The sequence below is a fragment of the Silurus aristotelis genome, assembly GCF_946808225.1.
Source record: "Silurus aristotelis genome assembly, chromosome: 2".
Classification (NCBI taxonomy): domain Eukaryota; kingdom Metazoa; phylum Chordata; class Actinopteri; order Siluriformes; family Siluridae; genus Silurus; species Silurus aristotelis.
Window position 1 is genome coordinate 4,688,176 of NC_139575.1, and position 16,820 is coordinate 4,704,995.

The following is a 16,820-nucleotide window of genomic DNA, read 5'->3' on the forward strand; positions in this document are numbered from 1 at the left end:
GCATTGTCTTGATGTTTTAGATGCGTCTGTAAAGTTGTTTTCATTTGATTTGTGTATATGTGTGTGTGTGTGTGTGTGTGTGTGTGTGTGTGTGTGTGTGTGTGTGTGTGTTACATTACTGTTGTTCTAACTGTCCATGAAAAACACATTTTGTTTATTGAATGTATTTAAATTTAGAAACGCCGTCTTTTCGATATGTAACTAGAACTGAATAGAGAAAAAAACGCTTTAACACTTCCAGACACACCGAAAAATGTTTGTTCATCTGTTTCCACGTAATTCCTCAAACCAGCAGCACCTCGGTGTGTATTAGTCGCCCCTTACAGCAACGTTTTACCTTTGTGTCCACGACTTTTAACTGCCAAAACAGAGTCAGGAGAGTGTTAGCAAGGTTTGTTTGTGTGTGTGTGTGTGTGTGTGTGTGTGTGTGTGTGTGTGTGTGTGTGCTGTAGTAAGGCTCAGATTGTCTGGTCAGATATAACATGTCTGCAATAAATTTTTGCTTGTTTGGCAAACAGATTCTGCATTTCAGTGTGTTTCTTTTGTTCCCGTCTCTTCATTTGTCTTTACAGACACTATATGGACATAAATCTTTCATTATGATCATCTCGTTCCACATTTAGTCCCTATTTGCTGTTATAACAGTCTCTCTTTAGGGAAGATCTAGATGTTCCGCTAGATTTATTTTTAGTCAGACTAATGTAGGTGAAGTAAACAGGCCTGGGGTGCAGCCAGTGATCAATTTCATCCCATTAAGGTTGAGGTCAGAGCTCTACAGCAAGAGATCTTCCACTCCAACCCATGTAAAGCATATGTTCATGGAGCTGGCTTAGTGCACAGGGGTATCGTCATGCTGGAACAGGTTTCATCTCCTAGTTCAAGTGAAGAGGAATTGATTCTATTGTATTCAAAGACATTGTTAACAATTGTGTGCGTTCAAATCTGTGCTAACGTTTAGTAGAACAACATATGGCTGGGAAAGTCAGATTTCAAACAGTGAAAGGTCCAGACCGGCCAGACTCCCAGACCCGAACTCTTCTACTACAAAGTCATGCTGTTGTAATAGATGCAGTAAGCATTGTGTTGCTCAATTATGCAGGGCCCTCACTGAAAAATTAATTTTCTTGATAGAAGCATTTGTTGCTCTAAACCTGCTTATATCATTCAGCAGTGATGGAGTCTTTCCAAATGTTCAAGCTGCCCATTCCACAGTTACTTATGCACTCCCATACTATTAGAGATGCAGCTTTTTGAACTGAGCGCTGATAACAAGCCGGATAGTCCCTCTCCTCTTTAGTCCGGAGGACGTGGTGTTCATGATTTCCAAAGTTTTTTTAAATTACCTTATTTTTTCATTAAAATGGCAAATGTTAAACGTTTCTATGTTCTACTGTGAATTTTTTTTTTTTTTTTCATTTACATTTTACACACTGTCACAACATTTTTGGAATTGTGATTGCGAAATCACAATTGTGAAAGACCATACCGAATCGTTGAGAGAAAATCTGAGGATTTATTTTTGTGTATTATAAAGTATAATGTTAAAATAGTTTTTTAGCCCTATTTCAGACATGATTATCCAATAATGATAAAAAATATCTCTCAGACAAATCAACCACTTGTACTGTAGATGTTTAACAGAGAATAGTCGGACATTTGAAAGACATTGTGTATTAGAGAGGAAATCCTTTCCAAGCCTCCAGGAGCTGAGAGAAGAGAGCGGCGGATTCCTTGGCCGTGTCCAGCTGCTTTTCACACCAGTGGGTCAGAAAGCCACGCAAAACACTCACACGTGTTTTATGGTACCAGTCAATCTGAAACATAACCACATCCATCAATCGTTTCAATGATTAAAAATCATCAAACTCACACACACATACAGAATTGAAGTTCACAGATTGGTGAAATAAACCTACCAATATACGCCTAATGGACAAAGGTTTGTAGACACCTGAATAAGATTGCTATGTACTTTTTTGAACATCGCATTCCACATTTGGGATACACTGATAAAATAAGCTCCACTTTTCTGGAAAGATGTTCCACAAGATTTTGTGGAGATTTGTGCTCGTTCACAAGAGTGTGAGTAAACTTAGGTAATGATGTAGATGAGGTGAGGAGGCCTGGAGTGCAGTCAGTGTTCATATTCATTCCGAACGTGTTCAGTAGGGTTTGAGTTCTATAGCAGGAGATCTTCCACTCCATGATAGATGGATCATGCTAGAACAGGATTATGGTCTTCTGGTTTAAGTTGAGGAAAAATTCCATGCTACCACATCCAAAGACGTTCTATAAAATTGTGTACTTTCATCTTTTGTGTAACAGTTTGAGGAAGAACCACATATGTCTGGAAAATTCAGGTGGCCCAAAACTTTGGCCATATAGTGTGTGTGTATTTTATATATATATATATATATATATATATATATATATATATATATGTATATACACAGTGTTGGGCACTGTAATAAAGTAACTCCGTTACCGTATGGTGCGTTACCCGTTACTTTTTTAAATGAATGAATTTGGGCTGAAGTGTAGATTACAGTCTAACCTGCTTACAGCAGCGACATATTGTAGGATTGTAGGATGAACCACTGTAAACACGAAGAAGACGCAATGTGGGTGTGTCTCTGTTTATTCAGGTCTGTGCGGCAGTAATGGCGAGTCGAGGCGAGAGCAAGACGAGTTTTTCAAAGTGGAAATATGCTCATTATTTCACTTTAGTTGAGTATAAAGACAAAAACTTTTAAGTCAAATGTAAGCTGTGTCTTTCTGGTTCGAAGCTCGTATCTACTGCGATAAACAGCAACTCCAATCTGTTGAAGCTCCTCCAGAAACTACATGCCTGAGGAGCTAGAAGCTAGAAGCTAACCCGGTGTTCTGCTCTACATTGTGGATAGTTTTCATACTTCAGCTGTGAAAGGAACATGTTTAAAAGTTCAACACAACAGCAGAAGCCACTTTAGTTTTTGATTGTAAATATATTATTCAGCTGGTTTTGTTATTTATTTCAGAAATCCTTGTGATATATTCAGTTTGTGCTGCTCTGACTTTAATAAAATAGTGTTGAAAAATTCAAATCAGTTTTGTGTTTGTATAGATATTTATACAATAGGTATATATATATATATTATTCGTGTATATATAGGCTAATAACGTTCATGAATCAATACCAGCAAAACAGATTTCTGCGCTGTTAAAAGTTATATTTCTCTTTTAATTCAGTTGGAAAATGACCTCAAACAAGTTCATGGGATGTGGTCGCAACTATAACATTTTGAACACCAATAAAGTGGTTATACTGGGAATTTAGAGTTAATGTTTTTTTATTTGAATAGTTTTTAAATAAAATACCCAAACAATCCTTTTGTCACCACCAGATGTCGCCATTATGTACAATTATGATCAGTTTCCAGTTTCTCACTGTGTATTCAATTTCCCCTCCTGTCTCAGTTCTTTATTTACATACATTACATAAATACATTTACGTTGCAGACTAGCTACACTGTCCCCTGCCAACACCTTACAGTCTCCAATCTCCTTCAGGTTGCATCTCCTACATAGAACCTGTGTGCACCTTCCTCCACTCTTATACATCACCCTATGATCCATCTTCTTCTTAAAATAACTATTTACGACAGCCATGTCTATCCTTTTAGCAAAATCTACCACCATCTGCCCTTCCAAATTCCTCTCCTTTAGGCCATACCTACCCATCACCTCCTCATCACCTTCTGTTCCCTTCAGCTACATGCCCATTAAAGTCTGCCCCAATCACCAATCTTTTTATTCTTAGGTACACCTTCTACCACGTCATTCAACTCACTCCAGAATGTTTCCTTCTCCTCCATCTCACAACCCACTTATAAGCACTGATGACATTTATCATCATCCCTTCAACCTCCACCTTCACGATCATCACCCTATCAGAAACTCTCTTCACCTCCACTACACTCTTACTGTACTCTTCCTTCAGAATCACCCCTACACCATTTCTCTTTCCATCCACACCATGATAGAACAGTTTAAACACCTCCAATGTTCCTGCTCTTACTCTCTTTCCACTTGGTCTCCTGAACACACAACATATCTACCTTTCTCCTCTCCATCATATCAGCTATCTCTCTCCCTTTACCAGTCATAGTACCAACATTTATAGTGCCCACCCAAACCTCCACTCTCCTACACTTCTCCTTTTCCTGCAGTCTCTGTAGACGTCTTCTTCCTCCTCTTCTTCTCCTTCTTCAGCCAACAGTAGCTCAATTTACACCGGTACCCTGTTGGTTAACGATACCTGTGGTGGTCGTTGGTAACCCGGGACTCGACCGATCCGGACTGATAGCACAAGCTAAATATCTAGATGGTGAAATGAATCCTTTACCTCCTCCTTTGCCACCGACGAGATGAGATTGAACTCCTTCTGTGTCACTTTTTGAACTCCATCCATCTGCAACATCACACAGAGCAGGGTTATTATAGATTTGATAAACTATTAGTTTTTAGTTGCAGTTCATGAATATATTCCAGTCAATAAATACTTAGGATTTCATAAAAAAATCCAGCTCTTCTGGTTTTGTATATGGTTTTAGTGCGAGTGTAATGTATTGTGTACAGCAAAAAACCTTGATATTTGTAAATGTACATGATCAAAGATTATCCAGACGGTCTAATATCTAACAAGCTACTGTACAAAAATCATTATGTTACACTATGTTTCCTCGCAACAAACTCGGTAATGTAGCACTATGAAGATTTCATTTGACCAAACAAATGAACAAAAAATCCATTAAAAAATGCTCCTTTAGCATGAAGAACAGCTTAACACACTCTCAGCTTCCAGACTGTTCATTTCCCCAAACGTTCAGCTGAAATACTTTTGTAAATCTTGACAAAGATGTTCTTCACTATTGCTTGTGATCCAGTTCCTCCCAAAGCAGTTCAATAGGATTTTGGTGCGGTGACCCGGCAGGTCATTCCATGATAGAGTGATAGATATAACTCCAGATGTCTGTTTACTCTTATAAGAGTACTCTCTGTTTACGCGCTAACAAGAGCTTGGATGTACGCTTCGGCTCATCGCCTTGCCGTATGGTGAAGTGGGTTCTAGTGAGCGCAGTCCAGATGGAATTGCCTGGTGTTGAAGTAGAGAATGGTTGCCATGTTGGTTCCTTTAACCTGAAAAAAGTCTCCAACCTTTTATGCACCAAAATAACCCCAAACCATTAAGCTTTCACCTCTATGTTTGACTGTGGGGGTGAGGCAGTCCAATCACATCTTCTCTCCTGTTCTCTGTCTTACACAAGATCTTCTGCTAGTGACAAAACTGTCACATTTGGACTTTTTTCCCATTCACAGATTCACCGTCTAATTTATATATTTATATTGGCAAAAAGTATAGAAACTGGAGGCACTCAATTGTACTTTAGATGGCGCTATAATGCAATTTTGCATTCACTTGAACTTGGAAACCCAAACCTGGTCCAGCATGGCGATGCCCCTGTGCACAAAGTGAGCTCCATGAAGGTCTAGTTTACATGCTTTGGGGAGGAAGATCTTGAGTGGCCTGCTATAGAGCTCTGATCCCATCCCTACTGAACACCTTTGGGATGAATTAGAACGCTGACTGCACACAAGACCTCCTCACCTACACCTGCCTTTACTAACATTCCTGTGGCTCAATGAGCACAAATCTTCACATGCACACTTCAAAATCTAGTGAAACAGCAAATAGGGACTAAATGTGTAATGGGATGTTCACATATCAATATTATGCTTGACATTTGTCCATATAGTGTATTTTATGTCACTTGAGAAGATTCAGGACCTCAAATTTGCTTTTCATAGTTTCAACATATATTCCAAGTTCCAGTCAGTTTCTAAATTGCATTAAAAGAGACTTAACGAAACATTGTGTACTTTGTTATACTCACGATTGCTTTCTTGTTGGATTTGGCTTTTTCTGCATTCTTAATAATGTTCTCCAGTTCCACTAGTTTACCGGTTCTTCTGAACAACATCTCCTACAAAAAAAACACAAATCTCACACGGTGCTCAAAGTCCCACAGCTTGAACAAAAATAAAATCTTCAACGGATTTATACAAGAGGGTTTTAGTGTCACGTTTAAAAAAAAAAAAAAAAGAAAAGGAAACTCAGATCATGAGAATAATCTTAGATACAGAACTTTCGCCGGCACTTTTACAACTTTATAGTTAATTTTTTTTACTTTATACTATTTATACTTTATTCTCGTAATTAACATTTTATTCTCGTATCGCTCTGTATTTATAATTCCGTAGTCTTTAATTACGTGGTACTAAAACGCGGTCGTAGATTTAAACTCAAACCCTTAAATGTCCACTGGGTCTGAATTCTGCATTCTGATTGGTCAAAAACGTATCCTATTTATATACTAGTAGAGATTTGCTTTTAAATTACTGAGATGGTTTCAAAAGCAAAATGGTTTCTATTGCTGAGATAGTTTCTATGTCAAGCATTTACGAGACGGACTTTTCAAGAATTTTCAAGACAAATTACAAACAAAAAAAGTTTGTGTTTTCTTTCCTGTAAAATCGCACAAATCATTCAGTGCGTTACTTTTATATATACAATAAATCATGGCAAATTCACTGACAGACACATACTTTCTTTGCCTCCTGGTAGCGAGACTCGAAATCCAAACCCAAGCCCAGGGTACACGCGTCGTTCTCCGACACATTGTCGAGATTCCTCTAGAAAACAAAAGACATTAAGACATGAAGTGTTGATCGATGAAAAAATCCTTGATCCTTGCGAGTCTCTGTTTTACACGTAGTTCGAATTTGCTGACAGAATAAAAACTTTCGCTCTACATCTGATGATCTGATGATCCTTTTCTTCGCTTGACTTAAAGTAATGAAATGACTACGAAAAATACTAGTATACTTTAATTACATTTAATTATACTTCAATTACTACATTGTACGTGTCAGTCTGGGTTCATTTTAACCATGAAACAGGTGTAGCACTGCAGAAACACACATCTCCAAAATCTAATGGAACATCTTCCCAGAAAATTCACACAATTGTATAGATATCAAATGCTTCCTTACTTTCACTGCATCCATTATATCAGACAGCTTCACACAAATCCTGAGTGGGAAAAAAGAAAAGATCTGTGACTTTAATACACTGTATATAATGTTTAGATTTTTTTTGGTTTTTTTTTTTAGGATTTTATTACACAGATTTCAAGACATTAATGTTTTTTTTATTTTATTAACATCACAATCTGTTTTTGCTTATTAAACAATATCAAAATGCAAGTTTTAATATTAAATCTCTGCTGTGGCCAAGTGTATGGAAGCCTGTTTTTGCCACTGAATAATAATAATAATAAAGGTTATTGTAAGAAAAAGTTTGAATTGTGAGATATGAATCTGACTTTATAATTCGCAATTTTGCGTTTATAACTCATTTGTGACATTTTCTGGCAAAGCACATTATAGGCTTTCATATCTATTATGACATACGCAAATTGTAAAGGATTATCACGCCAAAGAGTGAACATGGAAGCCGCCACTGAATAATAATAATAATAATAATAATAATAATAATAATAATAATAATAAGGTTATTTCTCGCAATTTTTACTTGAAAAAAAATAAATCAGAATTGCGAGATAAAAATAATTTTTTTTTCATGTTTAATTCTGCGGCGGAAACTATAGGCCAAGAGACGTCTCCCTGCTGGGCATTTCTTTCAACTCAGCCACATTCCACACACTTCCCAGAGAATTGCAGGTTAAATGTGTGATGGGAGAAGAAAAGAGAGTCCATCCAGGATTTCTCTAAGTTATTTATTTATTTTTATTTCTTTTATGTGCAAGCAAAAAATTTTTTTCTATTTTTATTTTCAACCATTTGATATTTCCTTTCAATTTTTATTTTCTATTGTTCGTTTCCTGGTTGTTCATCCATTTTCAGAAATTATAATTCTGTGTTTTACTCTGTTGCCATTTGGAGGTTCACCTTTGACCTGTTTTAGAGAATTGGGTGATTATTTGTTGATCTGATGCCTTTCACTCGCCTTCATTAGTGACATTCGAGATTCATCTGCACAATTCATCAATTCAACACATTTACTAAAAACAAATGTATAATAATTTAAGTGAAATTCAAGCCTGACAGATTTTAACAACTGGTTTAACCATTTTGCATTCAATGACTTACACAATGAACTGATGCTAAGATGTTTTTGGGGGTTAAAACTATTCAGGTGAAACCAGTAGAATATACTTTGATCATAAACAACTGATAATGTAGGAAACAGCAGACACTTGTACAATCCAATTAAATGATTGTACAAAAGTATTCGCAATTTGATCAACGCAACAAGAAATCCCTTTTACGAGGTGCACAAGTGACGACATGGTGTGGAGGTGAGAACAAGTAGTTTTGTGAATTTCATTTCTCATCTGAGAAAAAGCTCGAAAGCAACTAAGAAAAACTCAGATCTCGATCTGATCAGCGTCTCATTAAGGCTCAGTGTGAACACACTCACTTGGAGAAGGCCATGGCAGATGGATTGTCCTGAGTAACACAGAGATGTAAAGAAGTGGAGAAATGGCCACATGCCAAAGCAAGCCCTACAAACACACACACACACACACACACACACACACACACACACACACACACACACACACAAATATACTGCACTGCACTACTGAAACAATATCATACGTCATGTTACGCAAAAGGAAGTTCGAGTCTTACTCTGCTTCGTCAGCACAACATCCAGGAATTTCTAGAAGAAATCACATGACATGAAATACTGATAAAAAAGACTAATCAATCATAAAAAAGAAGAAAAAAAAAAGGCCAAACCTCTGTTGTAGCTTTAAACAATGCAGTCAAATGCATGTTGCTTTCTCTCTCATTGTGAAAAAACTCATCCACATCCTGTTGAATGATAGAATATTTAACACACATATTGTGGGTTTAATCACACAACCAGGACATGGTGCATATTCTTTTACACCACAGATACACACCTTGTGACCTTCCTTCCTCATTTCCTCCATGGCGTGACTGAGGCGGTCGAAGATGCCCTTTTTGCTGCGTTGTTTACTAGACGACTGCGGGACGGTGAGACAAATAGTGCATATAATATATAATATACATTGTATATTTTCTTCATGTTATATCTGCATTTGATAATAAAGGTTGGCTTTTAAAGTAAAATTTCCTCTTAATTATTAATAGAGGTTGAGGCACAGATAGTTGATTGCTGGGTTGCTGGCAAAAATCCATACTGATAGTTTTTCCGGGTTCTTGTCATCTGCCATTACGAGAGCGGCCTCTAGAGGCGAATCACTGACACCACATGCGATTTGTTGTCTGCTGCATGAAGAGCTATATTATATTTATTATTTATATAATTACATTTATTCATTAATATATTCATATTTATTTCCTTGAGCATATCTTTCAGTACTTTTTTTTTTTTACTGTAATAAAGTTCAGTACTATTTTACATGGAGTGTTATATTTCTTTTTTTTTTTTTTATCCAGTATCCATTTTAAATGTGTTGATTAATCAGTTTTATCAGTAAAATCGATCTAGTTATTAACATAATATAATTATTTGTTGGATTCAACTACAAATTATATGCATAAGTTAGTAAATCGATGAGTATGAAAAAATTTCATAATGATAGTAATAAAGCTCTTTTAATAGATGATTTATTTATAAAAAAGTAATGCTAATTTGTCTGTATGGTGCAAAACAAAATAATAATAAATATATTTAATATCATAATAAAGTCTCCACAATAATTCTGGAAATCACTCCGGCCCATGTTGTTTTCTGTTACAGACCGAACTGGTTCACATAAAAGAAAGGAAAATGTATGGCCCTTAAAAAAAAAAAGTTTGTGGCCCCCTGATTTGGCCCTATTTCATGCATTTAAGTCTAGATTTCACACTATATAAACTATAGGAACAGTGTATTAGGATTCCTGACTTTGATTTCCAGCCATAAGTTATCCTTCCCTAAATCTGAAATTAAACATTTGTAAAAAAAGTCTTTGGATTTTCCCCTCACTTGAAATAGGAGACCCAAACCTGTTTCACCATGTGCAAATCCAGCTCCAAGAACATATCCTTTACATGGTTGGACTGGAAGATCTCCTGCTACAGGGCTCCAGTCCTATTAATCACCTTTGGGATGTATGTGAATGCTGACTGCACCCCAGGCCTCCTCACCTCACCTACATTATTACCTTTACCTACACCCTGGTGGCTGAATGAGCACAAATCTCCACAAAATCTAGTGAAACATCTTCCCAGAACAGTGTGACTCTCCATATGGAGTATAAAAGTCAGATTCTGGATGTTTCCCGGATATGTTGTGATTAAAACGCTGTACCTCTGTGCTGCTGAGGAAGCTGTGAAGCAGTTTGCTTTTTCCCAGGATGCTGTGTGCTGCCACCTGCTGCAGGTAGAACTCTAAAGCCCTACAGTAGAGCTGCCATTTATTGCCCAGAGCCAAGAAGCCTACACACACACACACACACACACACACACACACACACACACACACACACACACACACAGCATTACAAAAGATACCACCACATTATGAGCTGTATATCAGTTGTATGTTTAAGAAATATACACCACAGTGCTACTGAATTCTGGATTCTGATTGGTGGAGAAGGTATTGATTCATTTTCTATCACAGCATCTCTGTAATAATCCAGGGCTAGTGATGAGGTGGTACATGACGCCTCAGCCACATTATCACTCATTATCAAATTAAATGTATGTTTGTATGTATGCATTTATTTATTATTTTAAATTAATGTATTATTTATTTATTTTGCACAATAAATCAAATATATAGTATGAAAAAAACAAGAAAAAAACGTAAAATCCATATGCTATACAGGGAAAGACAGAAAACCCAAAAAGAGCTTAATCAAAAGCTAATGAACTAAACTAGTAAAATTAAGTAAAAAATTATAATAATTAGCATAATATGTTAATGTAAATGACTGCAAACTAATTTAAGGTTTAAAAAACACAGGAATAAAATACAAAATATATATATATATATATATATATATATAATAAATAAAATGCAGGGAAAAAAACATTATTAAGAAACACTAAAATGATCCTTTGTACATCTTTTCAAGCACGTTAAAGAAAAAGATTCGCTAGATGGATAGAAGGATTTTAGAAATCTGAAAATGTATTTGTTACATGACAGTGAACTTGCTTATTTGCATAATATATAAAACACGTTCTAAATCGCTCTGGAATGTCGCTAGGATATTTCTTATACATGAAAACACAAATTTGAAAAACTTTTAATATCATAAAAAGTCAAAGACCAAGTAGAAGGAAAGTATGGAAAAAAGAAGCAGATGAAGTATCTGTATTTAATTAGGTTGTAATCCGAAAAAAACGATTGTGAAAGATAAAGATTTTTTGAATCAACCTGTTCCCTCCAACTCAAAGTCTCATTAAGAAAAAGTCTAAAAAACATTTATTTGATGCTTAAGGCACTTCAATAGACTCAATTGTAAAAAAAAAAAAATTTTATAGATTCTTAGGGAATAATTTACCACAAAAAATTGAGAATTTTGAAAAAAATATTTATAGATAATTTATTTGATCACATCAATTTGCATAAGCAATTAGACCAGGGATGGGCAAACTTTTTGACTCACGGGCCACAATGGGTTCTAAAATTTGACAGAGGGGCCGGGTCATTATATATATATATATATATATATATATATATATATATATATATATATATATATATATATATATATATATATATACAGTACAGACCAAAAGTTTGGACACACCTTCTCATTCAAAGAGTTTTCTTTATTTTCATGACTATGAAAATTGTAGAGTCACACTGAAGGCATCAAGGGCTATTTGACCAAGAAGGAGAGTGATGGGGTGCTGCGCCAGATGATCTGGCCTCCACAGTCACCGGACCTGAACCCAATCGAGATGGTTTAGGGGTGAGCTGGACCGCAGAGTGAAGGCAAAAGGGCCAACAAGTGCCAAGCATCTCTCGGGGGAACTCCTTCAAGACTGTTGGAAGACCATTTCAGGTGACTACCTCTTGAAACTCATCAAGAGAATGCCAAGAGTGTGCAAAACAGTAATCAAAGCAAAAGGTGGCTACTTTGAAGAACCTACAATATGACATTTTTCAGTTGTTTCACACTTTTTTGTTATGTATATAATTCCATATATAATTCCACATGTGTTCATTTATAGTTTTGATGCCTTCAGTGTGAATCTACAATTTTCATAGTCATGAAAATAAAGAAAACTCTTTGAATGAGAAGGTGTGTCCAAACTTTTAGTCTGTACTGTATATATATATATATATATATATATATATATATATATATATATATATATATATATATATATATATATATATATATATATATATATATATATAAAAAATAACATTAGAGATTTGGCAAATTCAGTTTCATCAAGTGCCAAAAGATCAACAATTTGTTTATCTTTTTTTTGTTCAGTTCGGTTTCAGTAGGAACAGTGTTGTTGAACTCCTTATTTTGTCAGTTCATGAAAGTCTGGAGTAAGTTTTGTTGTGGCAATTCTCAGGATAGATCCGAGGTGTTTGTCAGAAACTGTCGCAGTTTCTAAAGAGTATCAGTTTAAGCTCTTTTAAGAGAAGAAGAGAGTATTGCATGCGAACAACGTCAATGGAGCTGAAGTGCGACATCTTTAGGGGAAACGTGGGCATTACAGGGGGAAGGTAAATTGAACAATGTTTACCCGTACCTATTTTAATAGAATTTGGTCACGTTCGGCGTGCCGTAGTTTGCCCATGTCTGAATTAGACCATCATTTGCCCTCTTGATTAATAGATTAAAATTTGAGTGTGGTTATTACCTTACACCATGATCACTTCCCAGCATTGACCAATTACAGCTGGTGTTGATGTTTGCAAAGCAACACCCAGAGATAATGCAGCGCTATCAGATTACTATTAATTACAAGAGTTTTAATTGGTCTGTCTTCATAACTGTGATCAAACTGACTGCGACTTCCAGCCAATCAGAATCGAGTATTCAGACAGCACACATGCGATATGGACAAAAAATGTCTATTCTCCGTGTGCTCTTATAATAAGCTCCACTTTTCTGAGAAGATGTTTCACTAGATTTTGTGTAGATTTCATTCATTGTGGCTAGAATTTAGAATTCCTGCACACACGCCCCGTACCAGCCTGTAGATGAGAATATTATTAAAATAAAACTGGTACAGGGAATACAAAAAGCAGGAGACTCCTCCATTATACCACTCAGTTGAAGAGACTCCTTCCAATCAGAATTTTCCCCTTGTTTAATCAGTCACTCAGCCACCAACAGGTGATTTGTTGTCCGGCTGGTGATGTTTTATTTCTTTGTGTGGATCAGACGTACCCAGCTGCTTTAGTGCTTTAGTCTGAGTGTGTGAGCTGGGAGGCAGAGGTTTGGCTGGCAGAGGAGGAAACTGTGGGGAGGAAGCAGAAAAATTATCACATCTCAAATCTTTATGGCCTTTTTATTTTTTTTTATTTTAGGAAATGTTATAAAAATCAGACCTAGGTGATGCATTTAAACAGGAATTGCCCAATTTATTAAACAAAAAATAATTAACACTGAAAAGGAAAAAAAAATCTTTTGATCATTTTTATAAAAAAAAATAGATGGATCATTCATTTTCTTAGATGCATTCTGTTCTTTCACGAACAGGCCTTTGTAAAAAAAAAAAAAAGATTACAGTATCTCACAAAAGTAAGTGCACCCCTTACATTTCAGTAATCACTATAATGTATCTTCTCAAGGGACAATAATATAGAAATGAAACAGATATATTTTAGAGTAGTCAATGTGCAGCTTGTATAGCAGGACATGTGGTTTTGCATGTTTACATGACCCACAACTTTTATCACTTAGTGTGTATTTATTTTGGTTGCCAGTTATTTAGACAATAATGTCTGTATGTTGAGTTGTTTTTAGAGGACAGTAAATCTGTACTGTAATACAAGCTGCACAATGACTACTCTAAAATATACTTTTTATTTCTATAGTAATGTCCCTTGAGAACATTTAATAAAATGGTTGCTGAAATCTGAGGGGTTCTTTGAGATGCAGCTCTACCTCTGCCATGTTAATCTGTGATACAAACGCCGACTCGTATCTGATGCACACTGATTTAAATCGATGCATCACATCGTAAACTTTTATGCCGTTGCACCGATGAGAATCAGTAAATCTGACCATTCCTAAAGTACATATTAAATAATAAATGATGCCACGCACTATCACGCCGTAGAGTCCCGCCACGTCGTCCTGAGAGAATAGGCTCTGCTGCAGCCACTCAAAGTCATCGTACGTCCTGAAGACGCAGATCCCATTCCTGCTGCTCAGCTGGAAAAGCATTTGGAAAAAAGAGGCAATTAAAACACTGTGTTTTTTTAACAAATATGGACCAAATTTTGTGGACATCTGGCTATAAAATCAGTTTGTCCATTTTTTTTGTCATGGATTTCCTCCACTTTTTCCAGATGTTCCACTAGATTTTGGAGTGTGTTTGTGGGAAATTGTGGAGATTCATTGTCACAAGGATGTTAGTAAAGTCAGGTACTGATGTAGATGAGGTGAGGAGGCCTGAGGTGCAGTCAGGGTGGAAAATCCTTCCCAAATGTGTTTAATAGGGTTGGAGCTCTATAGCAGGAGATCTTCCACACACATCCAAACCATGTAAAGCAGCATCATCATGCTGGAACAGGTTTGGGTCTCCTAGTTCAAGCGAAGGGAAAATTGCATGCTACCAGATGCATTTAAAGACGTCCAAATCTGTGGTAAAAGTTTGGTTGAAGAATCACATACGACTGGAAAAGTCAGAGGTCCTGATATGTTTGTCCATATAGGGTATGTAAACTAGACATAAAGTGAGCAGCTGACCTTCTGGGACGTGACGGCGAAGGTCAGCGTGTCTCCGTCCTGCGTCACATCAGCGATCACGATGCTGTTAGCGTTCACCTTCGCCGCAGATTCGTCCTACAGGCAGCCAATGATGTATACAAAAATACAAATTATGTATATATTTTTTTTTTCTGCAACTCAATTAATTTGAATATCATTAAAAAGTTGATCTATTTGAGTAATTTAATACAAAAAGTGAAACTGGTCAATTATATAGATTCATCTCACACACACACTGATATATTTCAAGTGTTTATTTCTTTTTATTTGGATAATTTTGGCTTATAGCCAATTAAAACCCAAAATTCAGTATCTCAAAAAATTCGGATATACTGAGGAAAAAGTTCAATATTGGAGACTCGTGGTGTCGCACTCTAATCAGCTCAATAAATCCAAACACCTGCAAAGGTTTCCTGAGGCTTTAAATGGTGTCTCAGTCTGGTTCAGGCTACACAATCATGGTGGAAGACTGCTGACTTGACAGTTGTCCAGATGATGATGATGATGATTGACACCCTGCACATGGAGGGTCAAAAAAGGTCATCGCTAAAGAAGCTGCTGTTCACAGAGTGCTGTATCACATTAACTGAAAGTTGAATTAAAGGAAAAAATGTGGTAGAAAAGGTGAAATGAAGCCCATTGAAGAATTTGTGGAGATTCACAAAGAGTGGACTGCAGCTGGAGTCAGTGCTTCAAGAGCCTCCACACACAGACGTCTCCATGGGCTACAACTGACTTATTCCTGGTGTCGAACAGCTCCTGAACCAGAGACAACGTCAGAGGTGTCTCACCTGGGCAAAGAACAAAAAGTGGACTGGACTGTTGCTTAGTGGGCCAAAGTCGTCTTTTCAGAATAAAAGAAAATTACATTTTGCATTTTATTTGGAAATCTTCAAGAGTCTGGAAGAGGAGAGAAGAGGAACAGAATCCATGTTGCTTGAGGTCCAGTGTAATGTTTGCACAGTCAGTGGTGGTTTGGGGAGTCATGTGATCTGCTGGTGTTGGTCCACTGTGTGTTTTATCAAGTCCAAGGTCAGCTTCATGCTTCCTTCTGCTGACTAGCTTTATAGAGATGCTGATTTTAACTTCCAGCAGGATTTGGCACCTGCCCACACTGCTAAGAGGATCACAAGTTAGTTAAATGACCATGGTGTTGGTGTGCTTGACTGGCTAGCAAACTCACCAGACCTGAACCCCATAGAGAATCTATGAAGTATTGTCAAGAGAAAAATAAGAAACAAGAGACCAAAAAAATGCAGATGAGCTGAAGGCCACTGTCAAAGAAACTGTGTGTGATAAATCTATATAATATACCAGTTTCAACTTTCTCTATTAAATTACTGAAATAAATCAACTTTTCCATGATGTTCTCATTTATTAAGATGCACCTACACACACACACACACACACACACACACACACACACACACACACACACACACACACACACACACACACACACATTTAACTACATAAATGGGACATGCAGTAAAGCCAGATTCAGAATTATTGGCACCCTCGACAGCACATGTGATCACAGAGGATAATATATAGAATTTTTTTATATTTAATGTACAGGTTATCTATTGTTCTTTATAAGCGTTTTATGAAAGCACTGGCTTGAAAAGTATTGGCACCCCTTAAGCTGAATATGTTCTGTAATGTCTAACAAGAATTAAGACATTTTAAGAAAACCTTAAACTCCCTTTATATACTGCGATTTCTTTTTCAGTTTAAACTGAAGGATTTCAAATCCTGAATTTGGGATACGAGTGAAGGACGACTGGTTTTGCCTTC

The 16,820-nt window shown here is 36.5% G+C and overlaps 1 protein-coding gene across 1 annotated transcript in view; it reads right to left on the reverse strand.

Annotated features, from left to right (window-relative positions):
• Positions 1 to 1,492: 1,492 nt before the first annotated feature.
• The window catches only part of LOC310738656 (sorting nexin-6), an 18,122-nt gene continuing 2,794 nt past the window's right edge, over positions 1,493 to 16,820 (reverse strand). Inside the window, exons 2-14 of the mRNA XM_083563808.1 lie at positions 15,003 to 15,098; positions 14,358 to 14,465; positions 13,476 to 13,545; positions 10,412 to 10,539; positions 9,036 to 9,119; positions 8,869 to 8,943; positions 8,758 to 8,788; positions 8,543 to 8,627; positions 7,093 to 7,132; positions 6,646 to 6,732; positions 5,934 to 6,023; positions 4,385 to 4,450; positions 1,493 to 1,814 (exon numbers count right to left, since the gene is read on the reverse strand). Of these exons, the coding sequence (XP_083419934.1) occupies positions 1,674 to 1,814; positions 4,385 to 4,450; positions 5,934 to 6,023; positions 6,646 to 6,732; positions 7,093 to 7,132; positions 8,543 to 8,627; positions 8,758 to 8,788; positions 8,869 to 8,943; positions 9,036 to 9,119; positions 10,412 to 10,539; positions 13,476 to 13,545; positions 14,358 to 14,465; positions 15,003 to 15,098 (1,101 nt within the window). The 3' untranslated portion in view covers positions 1,493 to 1,673. The remainder of the gene's footprint in view (positions 1,815 to 4,384; positions 4,451 to 5,933; positions 6,024 to 6,645; positions 6,733 to 7,092; positions 7,133 to 8,542; positions 8,628 to 8,757; positions 8,789 to 8,868; positions 8,944 to 9,035; positions 9,120 to 10,411; positions 10,540 to 13,475; positions 13,546 to 14,357; positions 14,466 to 15,002; positions 15,099 to 16,820) is intronic.